Consider the following 18,843-nt stretch of genomic DNA (forward strand, 5'->3'; position numbering starts at 1 on the left):
TGAAATGTAACATAACATGACCTGATATAACATGACATGACACAACATAACATAACATGACACATCATGACATAACATGACATAACATAACATAACAGGACATGACATAACATGACATAACATGACCTGATATGACATGACATAACATGACACAACATAGCAGAACATGACATAACATGCCATAACATTACATGACATAACATGACACAACATAGCAGGACATGACATAACCTGACATAACATTACATGACATTACATGACATAACATGACACAACATAGCAGAACATGACACAACATAGCAGAACATGACATAACATGACATAACAGGACATGACATAACATGACATAACATGACATGACATAACATGACATGACACAACATAGCAGGACATGACATAACCTGACATAACATTACATGACATAACATGACATAACATGACACAACATAGCAGAACATGACATAGCATGACCTGATATAACATGACATAACATGACATAACATAGGTCATGGGTTCAACTCCCTCAGGGATCCCATACTCATTCTGAAATATGTACACGCTCATTCTACTGTAAGTCGTTATTACCTGTGTGTGAGGGTTTTACCTGTGTGTGGGGGTTATTACCTGTGTGTGGTCGTTATTACCTGTGTGCAAGAGTTATTACCTGTGTGCGGGGGTTATTACCTGTGTGTGAGGGTTATTACCTGTGTGTGAGGGTTATTACCTGTGTGCAAGAGTTATTACCTGTGTGCGGGGGTTATTACCTGTGCGTGGTCGTTATTACCTGTGTGTGAGGGTTATTACCTGTGTGCAAGAGTTATTACCTGTGTGCAGGGGTTATTACCTGTGTGTGAGGGTTATTACCTGTGTGTGAGGGTTATTACCTGTGTGTGGGGGTCATTACCTGTGTGTGAGGGCTATTACCTGTGTGAGAGAGTTATTACCTGAGTGCGGGGATTATTACCTGAGTGCGGGGGTTATTACCTGCGTGTGGTCGGTATTACCTGTGTGTGAGGGTTATTACCTGTGTGCAAGAGTTATTACCTGTGTGCAGGGGTTATTACCTGTGTGTGAGGGTTATTACCTGTGTGTGAGAGTTATTACCTGAGTGCAAGAGTTATTACCTGTGTGCGGGGGTTATTACCTGTGTGTGGTTGTTATTACCTGTGTGTGAGGGTTATTACCTGTGTGCAAGAGTTATTACCTGTGTGCAGGGGTTATTACCTGTGTGTGAGGGTTATTACCTGAGTGCGGGGGTTATTACCTGAGTGTGGGGGTTATTACCTGTGTGTGAGAGTCATTACCTGTGTGTGAGAGTTATTACCTGAGTGTGAGAGTTATTACCTGAGTGCGGGGGTTATTACCTGTGTGTGAGAGTTATTACCTGGGTGCGGGGGTTATTGGGGCTCTGGCTGGAGTGTTTTTCCCAGGGCCCCCTCTGGAATGGCAGTAGGACCCGGCCGGTACGGTTGGGGTCAAAGACTGGGTCTCCCTCTGGGACGGGGATGTGCATAAATTCCGGAGGACAGCCGGGAGGACGGGAGTCCTGGATCTCAAATACAACGTGGTACCCTGGACAGACAGAGGAGAAATAGTGTCATTTGGCAAGTCGCTGCTACTGTCAATCTATTCTAAAACATTTCCAATCCTTTTTGACGACGTTGCCAGGTGTTTACTGGTCACTCATTTTGTGACGATGAACAACCTCCAAGCATTTCATTTCACAACATAGACCCGAAACAATATCTCCTGAATGAGTCGGAAATAAATAATAAACATTCAGATTGATGTTCCCGGTGTCAATTTACCGAAGAATACAGAGAGTACAGTCTGGTTATGTGCAGAGGGTAGGCCCGAGGGGCCTCTGGCCGTCACATCGCTGACCCTGCGCGGGTTGGGGAGCTGTGGCTCCTGGAGCGGCTGGAGGACCCCGTCAGAGTAGCGCGCGGGCAGGAGGCGGACCAAGGGGGAACCTGCACGCGCACAGAGGAGTTCCTCGTCATAAAGCAACAATTCTATAAACGCGTCGTATATCTTTAAATATGAATATTTACAATATTTAATATTGTAAGTTAGTGGTTAAGATTTTGTGATAAACTTACCAACAGCACCTCGACTGTGATAGGCTAAGTTGTTATACCAGCCGTCATATCGTTGGACTTCCCAGGGGACTTTGGCCTGAGAATCTGCACAGGTAAATGTATAGAATTTCACGGTCCTTTCAGAGTGATACTCAAAATGCCGGACTAGTATAATAGTTATCAAAGCTTATGCAGATTCCGTGGGTTTTACTAGTAGTACATAAATAACCTGAAATAAGTAACTGGTTACCAGGCTACTTACGTTGAACGATAAGAGAAAGCACTGCTAGCACTGTCCACATCTGTTTACGCAAATCCATTGATGCGAGAGATTCACCTCAGCACGTACAGACCCACTCCAAGACGGTCAAGAGTTGTCGAGGTGCAGCCTACTGGCGTGGAAAGTGCAAGGTAGGAACCCATCGGGGAAAATTGTTTCAATAAATGTGATATAGGGGATGTACATAATTGCGACATAGCCAAATACGTTTCGTAATGCGTAAAAGCTATGTGATTAGCAGTGCTTTAATTACTGCTATAATTAACGTATAGTATACGTATAGAGTAGTTGTACATTGGAAGGAAGAAACAACACTAAAGAAAGATTTTAGACATGAAATGTTAATTACATTTTTTTTAAACTGGAAAACTTACCCAATTTTGAGAATGAAATGTCATGCGTACTGAAGAGCCGGAGTTACGAAACATCCAGGTGAGCGAAAAGGTGCTCTGGAAGAACAGCCAACAGTGTGTCTAAGACCTAAGTTCTCATAATATACTGACACATGCGTTTCCTTGTAGGAATGGTCGTCACCGGTTCACACACCTGTTTCCAAAATACCAATCAATGCAAGCCTAAAGATACACAAAAGAAGTGCCCGGTATAAAATAAGTCTCTCTCCTTTGTGGTACTACATTCGTTTTTCCATCTTTCTGTCCCTGTCTTGACCTGCTGGTCTACTTTTTTTGCACTTTCAGGTGAGCATTATCTTAATTAATACATTTTATATTATTTTAAGCATACTTATTATGCATGACATGACAATAGCATAGTGGTGGTTCAGAGGTAGATGTTAGATTTGTTTTGTTTGTGTGTTTTGTTTGTTATGTGTTTGTTGCTTACAAACCTGCATGGTCTAATTTGAGATGGGTCTTTGGTCGGTGATAGTTTGCCAGAGAGGGTAAACTTGAGTGCAAGAGTATCCACTTACTGTACCCGTACTCTGTTTAGTTTGAATGTGCTCTTAGTCACAACAGAGTGGTTTCTTAAAGCACTTTGTATGAAACCCCCCCCCCAAAAAAAAATTGGCGTACCAAATGAGAGTATGTTCAAGTAAAAATGATCTTGTCTTGATTCAGAAATAAAATACTTTCTTTAAGTGATATAATATATAGTATACATCCTGAGACCACAACAACAAAAAAATCAGCTTTTCATTTATCGTCCTTTCATTTATCTTCATGTCCAGCCTTTATATTGAGCCTCACAATGAGGTGTTTTACCATGTTCTTTAAAGGACAACCAGGACTACAAGTAGAACACAAAACTAGTGGACATAAACTGTTGCATTCATGAGTTTAATTGGCAAATGTCTACATAAAAATTAAAGGTCAACCAAAGCAAAAACTGGATAAAAAATAATTTATATGAATCCTGTAAATACAGAAATGGTTTGTTCAGTGGGAAATGAATATCCAACTGGTCAGTGACTACTGTTTGTAGTTTGACGGCAACTGTGAGCTAATTACAGTATTATAGACACTATGTCCTGGGATTTCCTATGATCTATGTAGAAGAACCCCTTACAGTATTATAGACACTATGTCCTGGGATTTCCTATGATCTATGTAGAAGAACCCCTTACAGTATTATAGACACTATGTCCTGGGATTTCCTATGATCTTCTATGTAGAAGAACCCCTTACAGTATTATAGACACTATGACCTGGGATTTCCTATGATCTTCTATGTAGAAGAACCCCTTACAGTATTATAGACACTATGACCTGGGATTTCCTATGATCTTCTATGTAGAAGAACCCCTTACAGTATTATAGACACTATGTCCTGGGATTTCCTATGATCTATGTAGAAGAACCCCTTACAGTATTATAGACACTATGTCCTGCGGTTTCCTATGATCTATGTAGAAGAACCCCTTACAGTATTATAGACACTATGTCCTGGGATTTCCTATGATCTATGTAGAAGAACCCCTTACAGTATTATAGACACTATGTCCTGGGATTTCCTATGATCTTCTATGTAGAAGAACCCCTTACAGTATTATAGACACTATGACCTGGGATTTCCTATGGTCTTCTATGTAGAAGAACCCCTTACAGTATTATAGACACTATGTCCTGGGATTTACTATGGTCTTCTATGTAGAAGAACCCCTTACAGTATTATAGACACTATGTCCTGGGATTTCCTATGATCTTCTATGTAGAAGAACCCCTTACAGTATTATAGACACTATGTCCTGGGATTTACTATGGTCTTCTATGTAGAAGAACCCCTTACAGTATTATAGACACTATGTCCTGGGATTTACTATGGTCTTCTATGTAGAAGAACCCCTTACAGTATTATAGACACTATGTCCTGGGATTTCCTATGGTCTATGTAGAAGAACCCCTTACAGTATTATAGACACTATGTCCTGGGATTTCCTATGGTCTATGTAGAGGAACCCCTTACAGTATTATAGACACTATGTCCTGGGATTTTCTATGATCTTCTATGTAGAAGAACCCCTTACAGTATTATAGACACTATGACCTGAGATTTACTATGGTCTATGTAGAATAACCCCTTACAGTATTATAGACACTATGTCCTGAGATTTCCTATGGTCTATGTAGAATAACCCCTTACAGTATTATAGACACTATGTCCTGAGATTTCCTATGGTCTATGTAGAATAACCCCTTACAGTATTATAGACACTATGTCCTGGGATTTCCTATGGTCTTCTATGTAGAATAACCCTACAGTGTAATATACACAATATGACCTGGGGTTTCCTATTGTCTATGTAGAAGAACCTCTTACAGTATTGTGCTGCTGCTCCAGTTTCAACTGTTCTGCCTTATTATTATTCGACCATGCTGGTCATTTATGAACATTTGAACATCTTGACCATGTTTTGTTATAATCTCCACCCGGCACAGCCAGAAGAGGACTGGCCACCCCACATAGCCTGGTTCCTCTCTAGGTTTCTTCCTAGGTTTTGGCCTTTCTAGGGAGTTTTTCCTAGCCACCGTGCTTCTTCACCTGCATTGCTTGCTGTTTGGGGTTTTAGGCTGGGTTTCTGTACAGCACTTTGAGATATCAGCTGATGTACGAAGGGCTATATAAATAAATTTGATTGATTTGATTGATATTATAGACACTATGTCCTGGGGTTTCCTATGATCTATGTAGAAGAACCCCTTACAGTATTATAGACACTATGTCCTGGGGTTTCCTATGATCTATGTAGAAGAACCCCTTACCTTCTAACAACTCTTATGTAGCTTGCGAGTGTCCATGAGAGTCTCAGCTTTTCATAGATAGCTTTTAATAGTTTGTAGCTCAAACCATTTGGACTCTACAGACGTTTTTGTAAAAAGACCCAGCCCTGGGCCCCTTCAGGATGTTTTTTTGTGTACCAGGTCATCAAATTGTGTACCACGTCATCATATTCGTGTGATGTGTTTCAAATTCAATTTGTTTGTTGTGCTTAAGATCCTGGGGCCTGTTGGACCAGTTGGTCCTAAGTGGGTCGTAACTCTAAATCCGATGTAAAATGTGCTCTATGCAGGACCTAAAACGTGTACCTGTTGCACCAGCTGGTCGTATTCCCTTCTATGAGCTACGTATGGAGTAGGCATAGGATGTTACATTGGGACAATCTTATTTCATGATATACAGAGAAAATAATAGCAATATATATATTTTTAGAAGGATGTGAGTCTCGTGTTCATATGTCACAACCTCCGAGGGCTTTTCGAGATGGCTATGCACGAGTCGACAGCTAAATAATACAATTGATTTATGCTACATTAAAGCATGCTAAATGTGTCTGATTAGATATCAAGTAAACAAATACACAGAAGGAAAGTTAGTGAAAGAAAATCACATTGATTAATTATCAGACAAGTCAAGGGCTTTTAGTCAGGATAATATAGCCTAGGCTACTATGTGAGTGAAGAGCAAAATAACCCACCTGTTAATCTAGGCTTTCGTGCTAGCAAAATGTTAGCAAAATGCTAACATGCTAGCAAAATGTTAGTAAAATGCTAACATGCTAACAAAAATGTTAGCGAAATGCTAACATGCTAGCAAAATGTTAGCGAAATGCTAACATGCTAGCAAAATGTTAGCGAAATGCTAACTTGCTAGCAAAATGTTCTGATAACACCATTAGACGAGCAAACTAGACCAAAGATTATCATCATAAACACTCATCTCAGTTTGACTAACATTTTCCCAGCCTAATTGTAACCAAATGTCCAACAGGAGATTCCGGGAAACAAAAATCTGACACTGATTGATTTATCATGACGAATCCCACGCCTAGCAACCATCAAATCTCATGAACGCATATTGTTTACGCCGGATTTAGCTACGACTAGTCTTATTTTTGGTTGGTGCAACAAGTTTAAATTCTGATCCCAAAGTAGGACGTATCTATGCCCGACCTAGCATTTAAAACCAACTTTATTTTACCCCCAACTGGTGCAACTGGCCCCTGGAGTAAGTTATTTTTTTATGAAGTAATTTTTTTATGAAGTTATTTTTTTGGGGGGGGGAATTATGTGACATTCCAATTCCCCAGTGTACATTATCCCCTACTATATAGTAATGAACTGATGGCTCAATGTATCGCCTATCTCTGGATCTTTAGCCAGTAAGTGAGACGCTCTTAACACTCCAACACTGTCTCTTCTGGTCAACGCTGTCTGCTCTCAGCCCCCGGAGATCCTGAGGAAAGATGACCTTCTACGATGACATTTACCCATTCTACCCCCTACCAAGAACCTCCTTTATCTTCAGCACCCACCTCCTCACCATTATCCTGGTCTTCCTGGTCCTCACGGTCAGCTTCCTTCTTATTCTGCCAGGTATCAGAGGCAAGTCGGTGAGTAGCCCACCTATAATTTAGCCCAAACAACTACCTCTTTCCCTACTGAATTTATTTTATTTATTTATTTATTTATTTTGCTCCTTTGCACATTCTTCCACTGCCAATCTACCATTCCAGTGTTTTACTTGCTATATTGTATTTACTTTGCCACCATGGCCTTTTTTTTGCCTTTACCTCCCTTATCTCACCTCATTTGCTCACATCATACATAGACTTGTTTCTACTGTATTATCGACTGTATGTTTGTTTTACTCCATGTGTAACTCTGTGTCGTTGTATGTGTCGAACTGCTTTGCTTTATCTTGGCCAGGTCGCAATTGTAAATGAGAACTTGTTCTCAACTTGCCTACCTGGTTAAATAAAGGGGAAATAAATAAATAAATTAAAATCAGACTCGATTGATCTTCACATTCCATTTATGTTGGCACAAATCTGACTCCGTATACCTACTGTAGCCTGTGATTAGATAATATAATTTTCTCAATGTAGATACATATTGACTTAAACTGATTATTTCCCCTTGGAATGTGATTAACATCAAATGGATTAATAAAACAATAAAACATGTATTATAGCTGTCAGTCAGTGAAGGTAGGTACATGCTTCGTGACCTGACTTGTGTCCTCAAACCCTCTTTTCTAGAGACTGTTCTGGATGTTCAGAATCATCATCAGTTTCTTCATAGGCGTGGTAATCGTAGGTAAGTACTGTACCTAGCTGGACATATCTATCAATTTCACATCATCATCTTTTGCAACACTATACAAGAGTTTTGAACTCTCTACATATTTATAATTTATTTTTATACCACAGGATTGTAATGTAACGTAATGTAAAGAATTTTTGAAAAGGCTACTCGATTCAGATTGGTCGAGAGGGTGTCAATTATTTCACAGTAAACTCACATCAAAACAAATGATAATCAACTGCTATAAAGTAGTTCATAGTATTGTTGTTGTTTTTAGTATGACACCCAATCTCAATCTTAATCTCAATCTCAATCTCAATCTCAGCACTGAATTTCACCAGTGACTGGGCTGAGGCCCGAACCACCACCAACGCTACCTACAAGTCGTTCAGCAGTGAGGAGGTGAACGCTGAGGTGGGCCTGCATGTTGGACTGTACGGCATCAACATTACTTTAAGAGGTGAGCCCCGTAGACCCTAGGCGGTGAGTCCAATAGGCTAGGGGGGAAGCTAAACTGACCCTAAATGTACATTCAAATAAATATGACAAATTTATAGGGCCTCCGCATCGCTGTGCGGACTACGTATAGCTCCATATAGCTCCGCATTGACATGATTGGTTGGTAGGTGGGCGGGGGCGGTACTTCCTGTATAAATACACTCACTTCTTTCACAACTTCCTTCACAACAGCTCTGCTCTGCTCAGCAAGTATGAATGCCCCCGTAAATGCTGTGCCGCCAATGCAGACACCGGAATGACCATAAATCTACTAATACAGAGTACTTATACAGAGCATTCGGAAAGTATTTAGACCCCTTGACTTTTTCCACGTTTTGTTACGTTACAGCCTTATTCTAAAATGCCCCATAATGACAAAGACAAAACTATTTTTCTTTATACATTTTAGCAAATAAATAAAGAAAAATAATCAGAAATATCACATTTACATAAGTATTCAGACCCTTTACTCAGTACTTTGTTGAAGCACCTCTGGCAGCGATTAGAGCCTCGAGTCTTCTTGAGATCAACCGTCACTTGAAAACTAGTGAACCAAAGGAGACGTAATATATAGTGTTGAACAGCGAGAAACCGGTAAATTATAATAAAATATTATAATACATGATTTATATGAACATGACGTGCAAATGGAAACTGTTAAAATGATATATATGTGTGGATGTCTAAATCTGGATTCTATACGGCCTTCTCTCTGGTCACTGCATGATCAACGCTCAGGGTGGAAACCGACAGTTCATCTCAGTATGTAGACCTATCATCTCATCATGGTGACTTTTATTATTTACTGTGACAGGTGGACCTACATTTCCTGCAGCATAGGCTATGCTACAGTAATATAAAAATAGATAATTGACACATCTCCATCTGGATTTCATGGGGTCACCTTATTTTTTTGATATATATTTTTTTTAATTGTAAGGATTATTTTGTTTTAAATTCCAGCTGCAAAGTTTTAAAACACTCATATATCGTTGCTTTTAATCAGTACACAAGCGAGTGGTCTTTCTCTCTCTCTCCATCAATTCCATTCAAATTGTATCCAAAATAGATCATCCTGTTCTAGATTGATATACATAGTCCTATATATAGATGTCCTAGCCTATTTCTTTCAGGTAATACATTCAATGCAGGTTTAGTCTTATATTTGGCTAATGAATGATGGCCTATGTTTAATAAGCTTCTAACTGATAGCCTCAGTCTCTTGCGTAATACCCAAGCACCTGTTCTTCGCTGGCCTCTCCTTAGATAACGCTCCTTAGCTCTTGGACTCCCATGCAGGAAAAGATAGACTAGAAAGAATAGCTTGCTTTTTTAGTTTTTTTTTTTGTTACCAGTGACAGACAGGTTGTGACAGACAGGTTGTGACAGACAGGTTGTGACAGACAGGTTACCAGTGACAGACAGGTTGTGACAGACAGGTTACCTCCCACCAGGTTACCAGTGACAGACAGGTTGTGACAGACAGGTTGTGACAGACAGGTTACCTCCCACCAGGTTACCAGTGACAGACAGGTTGTGACAGACAGGTTGTGACAGACAGGTTACCTCCCACCAGGTTACCAGTGACAGACAGGTTGTGACAGACAGGTTGTGACAGACAGGTTACCTCCCACCAGGTTACCAGTGACAGACAGGTTGTGACAGACAGGTTGTGACAGACAGGTTACCTCCCACCAGGTTACCAGTGACAGACAGGTTGCCTCCCACCACGTTACCAGTGACAGACAGGTTGTGACAGACAGGTTACCAGTGACAGACAGGTTGTGACAGACAGGTTACCAGTGACAGACAGGTTACCAGTGACAGACAGGTTACCAGTGCTGTAGCTCTCGGTCTGGGATTGTGACACATAACTTGTCATGTGTATTATAAGTGCATGGATTATAACAGCCCATTGTCCTCTATGGTCTCTCTATCCTTCCAGGGAATCCTGTGAATCAACTGAACGAGACCATCAACTACAACGAGATGTTTGAGTGGAGAGACACCATCGACGAGGAGTACGAGGATGCCCTAGAGAGAGGTCTACCTAACCCCATCCTCTATATCGCTGAGAAGTTTACCCTCAACAACCCCTGTGGTCTCATCTACCAGTATAGATACTCTGGGCACTACGCCTCGGCCACTCTCTGGTAAGCTGACTAGATCTAAACACCTGTAGTGGATATTTCACCACCAGATATGAAGGTTAATGTTAAGCATCAAGTCAAATTAAATCAAATGTTCATTTACAAGCCCTTATTAACTATATTTTCATAAAACTGCATTGTTGGTTAAGGAAATATCTACTAAATAAACTAAAGTAAAAAAATACAACAACAAAAAATAACACAATAAAATAACAATAACGAGTCAATACAGGGGGTACCGGGACCGAGTCAATACAGGGGGTACCGGGACCGAGTCAATACAGGGGGTACCGGGACCGAGTCAATACAGGGGGTACCGGGACCGAGTCAATTACAGGGGGTACCGGGACCGAGTCAATACAGGGGGTACCGGGACCGAGTCAATACAGGGGGTACCGGGACCGAGTCAATACAGGGGGTACCGGGACCGAGTCAATACAGGGGGTACCGGGACCGAGTCAATACAGGGGGTACCGGGACCGAGTCAATTACAGGGGGTACCGGGACCGAGTCAATACAGGGGGTACCGGGACCGAGTCAATTACAGGGGGTACCGGGACCGAGTCAATTACAGGGGGTACCGGGACCGAGTCAATTACAGGGGGTACCGGGACCGAGTCAATTACAGGGGGTACCGGGACCGAGTCAATTACAGGGGGTACAAGGGACCGAGTCAATACAGGGGGTACCGGGACCGAGTCAATTACAGGGGGTACCGGGACCGAGTCAATACAGGGGGTACCGGGACCGAGTCAATACAGGGGGTACCGGGACCGAGTCAATACAGGGGGTACCGGGGCCGAGTCAATGTGGAGACTATATACAGGGGGTACCGGGACCGAGTCAATGTGGAGGCTATATACAGGGGGTACCGGGACCGAGTCAATGTGGAGGCTATATACAGGGGATACCGGGATCGAGTCAATGTGGAGGCTATATACAAGGGGTACCGGGACCGAGTCAATGTGGAGGCTATATACAGGGGGTACCGGGACCGAGTCAATGTGGAGGCTATATACAGGGGGTTCCGGGACCGAGTCAATGTGGAGGCTATATACAGGGGGTACCGGGACCGAGTCAATGTGGAGGCTATATACAGGGGGTACCGGGACCGAGTCAATGTGGAGGCTATATACAGGGGGTACCGGGATCGAGTCAATGTGGAGGCTATATACAGGGGGTACCGGGACCGAGTCAATGTGCGAGGGTACAGGTTAGGTTTTATTTTTATTAATATATACTAAAATGCCTACATATTCTACCTGAGGTCTTATGGCTGGGGGTACAAGCTGTTAAGGAGGCTTTTGGACCTAGACTTGGCGCTCCGGTACCGCTTCCCGTGCGGTAGCAGAGAGAACCATCTATGACTTGTGTGACTGGTCTAGTATATAGGTCCTGGATGGCAGGGAGCTTGGCCCCAGTGATGTACTGGGGCCGTTCACACTACCCTCTGTAGCACCTTATGGTCAGATGCCGAGCAGTTGCCATACCAGGCAGTGATGCAACCTGTCAGGATGCTCTCGATGGTGCAGCTGTGGATATTTTTGAGGATCTGGGGACCTGTGCCAAATTTTTTCAGTCTCCTGAGGGGAAAAGGCATTGTCGGGCCCTCTTCACAACTGTCTTGGTGTGTTTGGACAATGATAGTTTGTTGGTGATGTGGACACCAAGGAACTTAACTCTCGACCCGCTCCACTACAGCCCCGTCGACGTGAATGGGGACGTGTTCGGCCCTCCTTTTCCTATAGTCCACAATCAGCTCCTTTGTCTTGCTCACATTGGGGGAGAGGTTGTTGTCCTGCTCATCATTGTCGGTGATCAGGCCTACCACTGTTGTGTCGTCAGCAAACTTAATGATGGTGTTGGAGTCGTGCTTGGCCACGCAGTCATGGGTGAACAGGGATTAAAGGAGGGGACTAAAGCATGCACCCATGAGGTGCCCCGTTTTGAGGATCAGTGTGGCAGATGTGTTGTTGCCTACCTTTACCACCTGGGGGCGGCCCGTCAGGAAGTCCAGGATCCAGTTGCAGAGGGAGGTGTTTAGTCCCAGGGTCCTTAGCTTATTGATGAGCTTTGAGGGTAATATGGTGTTGAACGCTGAGCTGTAGTCAATGAACAGCATTCTCACATAGGTGTTTATTTTGTCCAGGTGGGAAAGGGCAGTGTGGAGTGAGATAGAGATTGCATCATCTGTGGATCTGTTGGGGCGGTATGCGAATTGGAGTGGGTCTACGGTTTCCGGGATGATGGTGTGGATGTGAGCCATGACCAGCCTTTCAAAGCACTTCATGGCTACTGATGTGAGTGCTACGGGGCGGTAGTCATTTAGGCAGGTTACCTTCGTTTTCTTGGGCACAAGGACAATGGTGGTCTGCTTGAAACATGTAGGTATTACAGACTCGTTCAGGGAGAGGTTGAAAATGTCAGTGAAGACACTTGCCAGTTAGTCTGTGCATACTCTGAGTACACATCCTGGTAATCTGTCTGGCCCCGTGGCCTTGTGAATTTTTACCTGTTTAAAGGTCTTTCTCACATCGGCTACGGAGAGCGCGATCACAGTCTTCCGAAACAGCTGGATCTCTCAAAAGCATGCTTCAGTGTAGCTTGCCTTGAAGCGAGCATGAAAGACATTCTGCCCGTCTGGTAGGCTGCGTCACTGAGCAGCTTGCGGCTGGGTTTCCCTTTGTAGTCCGTAATAGTGTGCAAGCCCTGTCACATCCAATGAGCGTCAGAGCAGATGTAGTAGGATTCAATCTTAGTCCTGTATTGACACTTTGCCTGTTTGATGGATCGTCTGAGGGAATAGCAGGAGTTCTTATAAGCATCCAGATTAGTGTCCCGCTCCTTGAACGCGACAGATATAGCCTTTAGCTCGGTGCGGATGTTACCTGTAATCCATGGCTTCTGGTTGGGATATGTACGTACGGTCATTGTTGGGATGACATTGTCGATGCACTTATTGATGAAGCCGGTGACTGAGATGGTATACTCCTCAATGCCATTGGATGAATCCCGGAACATATTCCAGTGTATGCTAGCAAAACAGTCTTGTAGTGTAGTATCTGCGTCATTTGACCATTTCCATATTGAGCAAGTCACTGGTACTTCCTGCTTTAGTTTTTGCTTGTAAACAGGAGTCAGGAGGATATAATTATAGTCAGATTTGCCAAAAGGAGGATGAGCAAGAGCTTTGTGTGGTCTCTGTGTGTGGAAGTAAAGGTGGTCTAGAGTTTTTTTCCCCTCTGGTTGCACATATGACATGCTGGTAGAAATTAGGTAAAATGGATTTAAGTTTGTCTACATTAAAGTCCGCGGCCACTAGGAGCGCTGCTTCTAGATTCTTGTTTGCTTATTGCCTTATACAGCTCGTTGAGTGGCCTTATACAGCTGGTTGAGTGGCCTTATACAGCTGGTTGAGTGGCCTTATACAGCTCGTTGAGTGGCCTTATACAGATCGTTGAGTGGCCTTATACAGCTCGTTGAGTGGCCTTATACAGCTCGTTGAGTGCGGTCTTAGTGCCATCATCGGTGGTAAATAGACGGCCACGAAAAATATAGATGAAAACTCTCTTGGTAGACAGTGTGATCTACAGCTTATCATGAGGTACTCTACCTCAGGCGAGCAATACCTCGAGAATTCTTTAATATTAGACATCCCACACCAGCTGTTATTTACAAATAGACACCCACCACCGCCCCTCGTCTTACCAGGTGTAGCTGTTCTGTCCTTGCCGATGCACGGAAAACCCAGCCATCTGTATATTATCCATGTCGTCGTTCAGACACGACGGATGGTCTCGAACGGAGCTCATCCAGTTTATTCTCCAGTGATTGCAAGTTGGCAAATAGAATGGATGATAGAGGCAGATTACCCACTCGCCAACGAATTCTCACAACGTACCCGGATCTCCGTCTTTTCTTCACATGAATGACGGGGATTTGGGCCTGGCCTGGGAGAAACAGTATATCCTTTGCGTCAGACTCATTAAAGAAAGAAATCTTTGTTCAGTTCGAGGTGAGTAATCGCTGTTCTGATATCCAGAAGCTCTTTTTAGGTTATAAGCGACGGTGGCAGAAACATTATGTACAAAAGAAGTTACAAACAATGCGAGAGAAAAAAAATTGCACAATTGTTTAGGAGCCCGTAAAAAGGCAGCCATCCCCTCTGGTGCCATTATTGGAATCATAGGGATGGAGATCAAAGTTATGATGTTTAAGTGTTCAGGGTTCACGTTTTGAGGGGGTGAGGGTAGGGTAAGGTTTAAGTTAGGTGTTCAGGGTTCATGTTTTGAGGGGGTGAGAGTAGGGTAAGGTTTAAGTTAGGTGTTCAGGGTTCATGTTTTGAGGGGGTGAGGGTAGGGTAAGACGTAGGGGTTACTGAAGTGGCATCCAGAACCATTGAAAACCCTCTGACTGTACATACACTGTCAAATGTAAAACAAGTGCCGTTTCCCCCTCCCCAGGACAGCGTTCTGCTGCTGGATGGTAGCCAACGTGCTGTTCTCCATGCCTGTCATCCTGTACGCCGGCTACATGATGGTGGCCACTGCCGCTTTCATCTTCTTCTCCATGGCCTCCTTCTCCACCATCAGGAACCTGCCTACCTGTCTGTTCACCATAGGCACCTCTGGAGCCTTCCAGACAGAGTACAGCGGTTCTTTCTGGCTGGCACTGGCCACAGGTAAGGAAAGGTTTACCAGAGCTGAAGGCTCTTTCCTCAATTTAAACTTTCCTCAATTCCTTTGTGTCCTCTCTCCTAGCCTCCATCTCAAGAGGTTAGGAGGTTAGGAGAAACGGCTCTAGGAAACAAGGAAAGATTAATTGAGAAAGAGCCAAGTTATCCACACTAATGACAACATTAAAGGACATTTTGTTAAAAAGGCATCCATGTTGTTTTACAGGTGTCCTGTGTCTGGTCATCGGAATCCTGGTGGTTCTGCTGGACTGTCTGATCCCTGAGAAGATACGAGAGGCCTTCAGCGTCGAGGTGGACAACGACGAAGATGAAGATGTTTATTTTGGAGAGGGATACCTGAACTCCAACTTCCTGGCAAGCGTAACCACCACACCTTTGACAACCTTAGTACTTCCTACGGTAAGTCTGCCAGTTTAATAAGTAGATGCAAGTCTAGCTCTGGTCCAGGGCTTCATTTAGTTGCCCTCTAAGAGTCACCATCACTACTGTAGCTCTACTGATGTAGGATCTTAATTTGAGCCAGCAGGAAAATAATTCTGCAGCAACAAGAAATGTGCATTTGTATTTGTAATATAATTAATGGACATTTTACTAGCCAAAATCAAGTCTGAAATTTCTAAGTGGAAATTACAAACTTTAGAAGCCTATTTGAAACCTCAAATACACAACAGGGTCATCAAATTAAGATCCTACATCTGTAGTAATAGGTTAATATTCTCTTAATATTTTTCTTCTTCTTATGTGTTCCAGGATGAAATTCAGAAGGACAGCCACCAACCGTCACTCCAGGAGCTGTCAATCGCAATGTGACCTAACGTAGCAGGTGTAAAAACACACCTGAGCGGAGTTCCCACATCTGGTTTTCAGCAAAAAAAAAGTATATCCCTGAAAACCGGACACACCCGGTTGTTGGCAACTCCTCTAAGTCAGATTGGAGTCAGATTCATAACCTCACTCCCCAGCTTGAAAGGTCTCTACCGCACTATTGAATCCCTAGCCTTTCGACAGCGTAGTTGGTTAAAACGTTGTCAAGGTCACGGGCGAGACATTAGCCTCTGTCGAGTCCCCAACAACCGGATGTCCTGGGTTCCAGTCTGGCTGTGAGGCGACGAGGGAGGAAGTGGTACTGCTAGACTAGCACAGTGACCTCCTTTACAAAGGCCTCTTGTACTGTACTGTAAATAATGTGTATAAAATGTGTTCTACTCTGTCAATGCCATAATTGGTTGTTATTAGATGAGTTGTATTAAATGTCATGTACAAATAGTGTACGAAAATGTATTTTAAAAAATTGCGAGATTCACACACATTTTTTTTTTACTGGAGATAATTGAGTCAGGTATTCAAGTAATTGACGATGTGCTTATTGTGTTATAACCAAATGGCACCCTATTCCCTACATAGTGCACTACTTTTAACCAGAACCCCTATGGCTCATAGTGCACTAGGGAACAGGTGCGACATTTTGGAGCACAATAAGTGACTTTACATTTGTTTTTTGTTTTTTTTACATATTTGACTTTCATGTTCATCATTGCATGTAATAAATGTCATTTTTTTATTTAAAACACATTTGGAAAGCAATAATTAGTCTTGTTACCGGTTTTGTCAATCATATTCTCAGCATCTCACAATACATTCGTACAGTAATATACAAGTTAATACATTCTCGTTGTACCTGGTCTGGCACACAAATGGCACCCTACTCTCTTTAAAGTTCACTCCTTTTGAACAGAGCGCTGTTGGCACCTGGTGAAAAAGTAGTGCACTGTAAGAGGAATAGGGTTCGGTTTGGGACGGCCTGATGTTTAAGGCCTGATGTTTAAGGTAATCAGTCACCTAAATATATGTGTAAGAAGAACCCACGTTTCAGTAATATCTTTGGCCTTCATCATTACCGTAATATTATATACCCATTACCGTAATATTATATACCCATTACCGTAATATTATATACTATTACCATAATATTATATACCCATTACCGTAATATTATATACCATTACCGTAATATTATATACCCATTACCGTAATATTATATACCATTACCGTAATATTATATACCATTACCGTAATATTATATACCATTACCGTAATATTATATACCATTACCGTAATATTATATACCCATTACCGTAATATTGTATACCATTACCGTAATATTATATACCATTACCGTAATATTATATACCATTACCGTAATATTATATACCATTACCTTAATATTATATACTATTACCGTAATATTATATACCATTACCGTAATATTATATACCATTACCTTAATATTATATCCCATTACCGTAATATTATATCCCATTACCGTAATATTATATACCATTACCGTAATATTATATACTATTACCTTAATATTATATCCCATTACCGTAATATTATATCCCATTACCGTAATATTATATACCATTACCGTAATATTATATACTATTACCTTAATATTATATACTATTACCGTAATATGATATACCATTACCTTAATATTATATACTATTACCGTAATATTATATACCATTACCGTAATATTATATCCCATTACCGTAATATTATATACCATTACCGTAATATTATATACTATTACCTTAATATTATATCCCATTACCGTAATATTATATACCATTACCGTAATATTATATACTATTACCGTAATATTGTATACCATTACCGTAATATTATATACTATTACCGTAATATTATATACTATTACCGTAATATTATATACCATTACCGTAATATTATATTCACCCCTTTGATACCCCCGAGGCAATATAGAGCGCCAGGGACTGCTTCAACATGTACAGTTGAAGTCGGAAGTTTACATACACTTAGGTTGGAGTCATTAAAACTTGTTTTTCAACCACTCCACACATTTCTTGTTAACAAACTATAGTTTTGGCAAGTCGGGTTAGGACATCTACTTTGTGCGTGACGCAAGTAATTTTTCCAACAATTGTTTACAGACAGATTATTTCACTTATAATTCACTGTATCACAAATCCAGTGGGTCAGAGGTTTACATACACTAAATTGACTATGACTAAAAAGCTTGGGAAATTCCAGAAAATGACGTCATGGCTTTAGAAGCTTCTGATAGGCTAATTGACATCATTTGAGTCAATTGGAGGTGTACCCGTGGATGTATTTCAAGGCCTACCTTCAAACTCAGTGCCTCTTTGCTTGACATCATGGGAAAATCAAAATAAATCAGCCAAGACCTCAGAAAATAAATTGTAGACCTCCACAAGTCAGGTTATTTATTGGGAGCAATTTCCAAATGCCTGAAGGTACCACGTTCATCTGTACAAACAATAGCACGCAAGTATAAACACCATGGGACCACACAGCCGTCATACCGCTCAGGAAGGAGACCCGTTCTGTCTCCTAGAGATTAACATATTTTGGTGCGAAAAGTGCAAATCAATCCCAGAACAACAGCAAAGGACCTTGTGAAGATGCTGGAGGAAACAGGTACAAAAGTATTTATATCCACAGTAAAACGAGTCCTATATCGACATAACCTGAAAGGCCGCTCAGCAAGGAAGAAGCCACTGCTCCCAAACCACCATAAAAAAGCCAGACT

General features: G+C 41.9%; 2 protein-coding genes across 2 annotated transcripts in view; one reads left to right on the forward strand and one right to left on the reverse strand.

Moving 5' to 3' along the window:
• The window catches only part of duox (dual oxidase), a 39,098-nt gene extending 36,266 nt beyond the window's left edge, over positions 1 to 2,832 (reverse strand). Inside the window, exons 1-5 of the mRNA XM_036960769.1 lie at positions 2,736 to 2,832; positions 2,344 to 2,473; positions 2,103 to 2,186; positions 1,809 to 1,973; positions 1,385 to 1,572 (exon numbers count right to left, since the gene is read on the reverse strand). Coding sequence (XP_036816664.1) covers positions 1,385 to 1,572; positions 1,809 to 1,973; positions 2,103 to 2,186; positions 2,344 to 2,401 — 495 coding nt within the window. The 5' untranslated portion in view covers positions 2,402 to 2,473; positions 2,736 to 2,832. The remainder of the gene's footprint in view (positions 1 to 1,384; positions 1,573 to 1,808; positions 1,974 to 2,102; positions 2,187 to 2,343; positions 2,474 to 2,735) is intronic.
• A 124-nt stretch (positions 2,833 to 2,956) lies between these two features.
• On the forward strand, positions 2,957 to 17,554 carry duox2 (dual oxidase 2). Its single transcript, XM_036960764.1, has 8 exons — positions 2,957 to 3,059; positions 7,042 to 7,210; positions 7,859 to 7,916; positions 8,230 to 8,364; positions 10,348 to 10,555; positions 15,016 to 15,233; positions 15,454 to 15,647; positions 15,999 to 17,554. Exons 2-8 carry the CDS (start codon positions 7,064 to 7,066, stop codon positions 16,056 to 16,058), a joined length of 1,020 nt encoding a protein of 339 aa, XP_036816659.1. The 5' UTR covers positions 2,957 to 3,059; positions 7,042 to 7,063; the 3' UTR covers positions 16,059 to 17,554.
• Positions 17,555 to 18,843: the final 1,289 nt, after the last annotated feature.

Source organism: Oncorhynchus mykiss, chromosome 2 (genome assembly GCF_013265735.2).
Source record: "Oncorhynchus mykiss isolate Arlee chromosome 2, USDA_OmykA_1.1, whole genome shotgun sequence".
In the NCBI taxonomy this organism is placed as follows: Eukaryota; Metazoa; Chordata; class Actinopteri; order Salmoniformes; family Salmonidae; genus Oncorhynchus; species Oncorhynchus mykiss.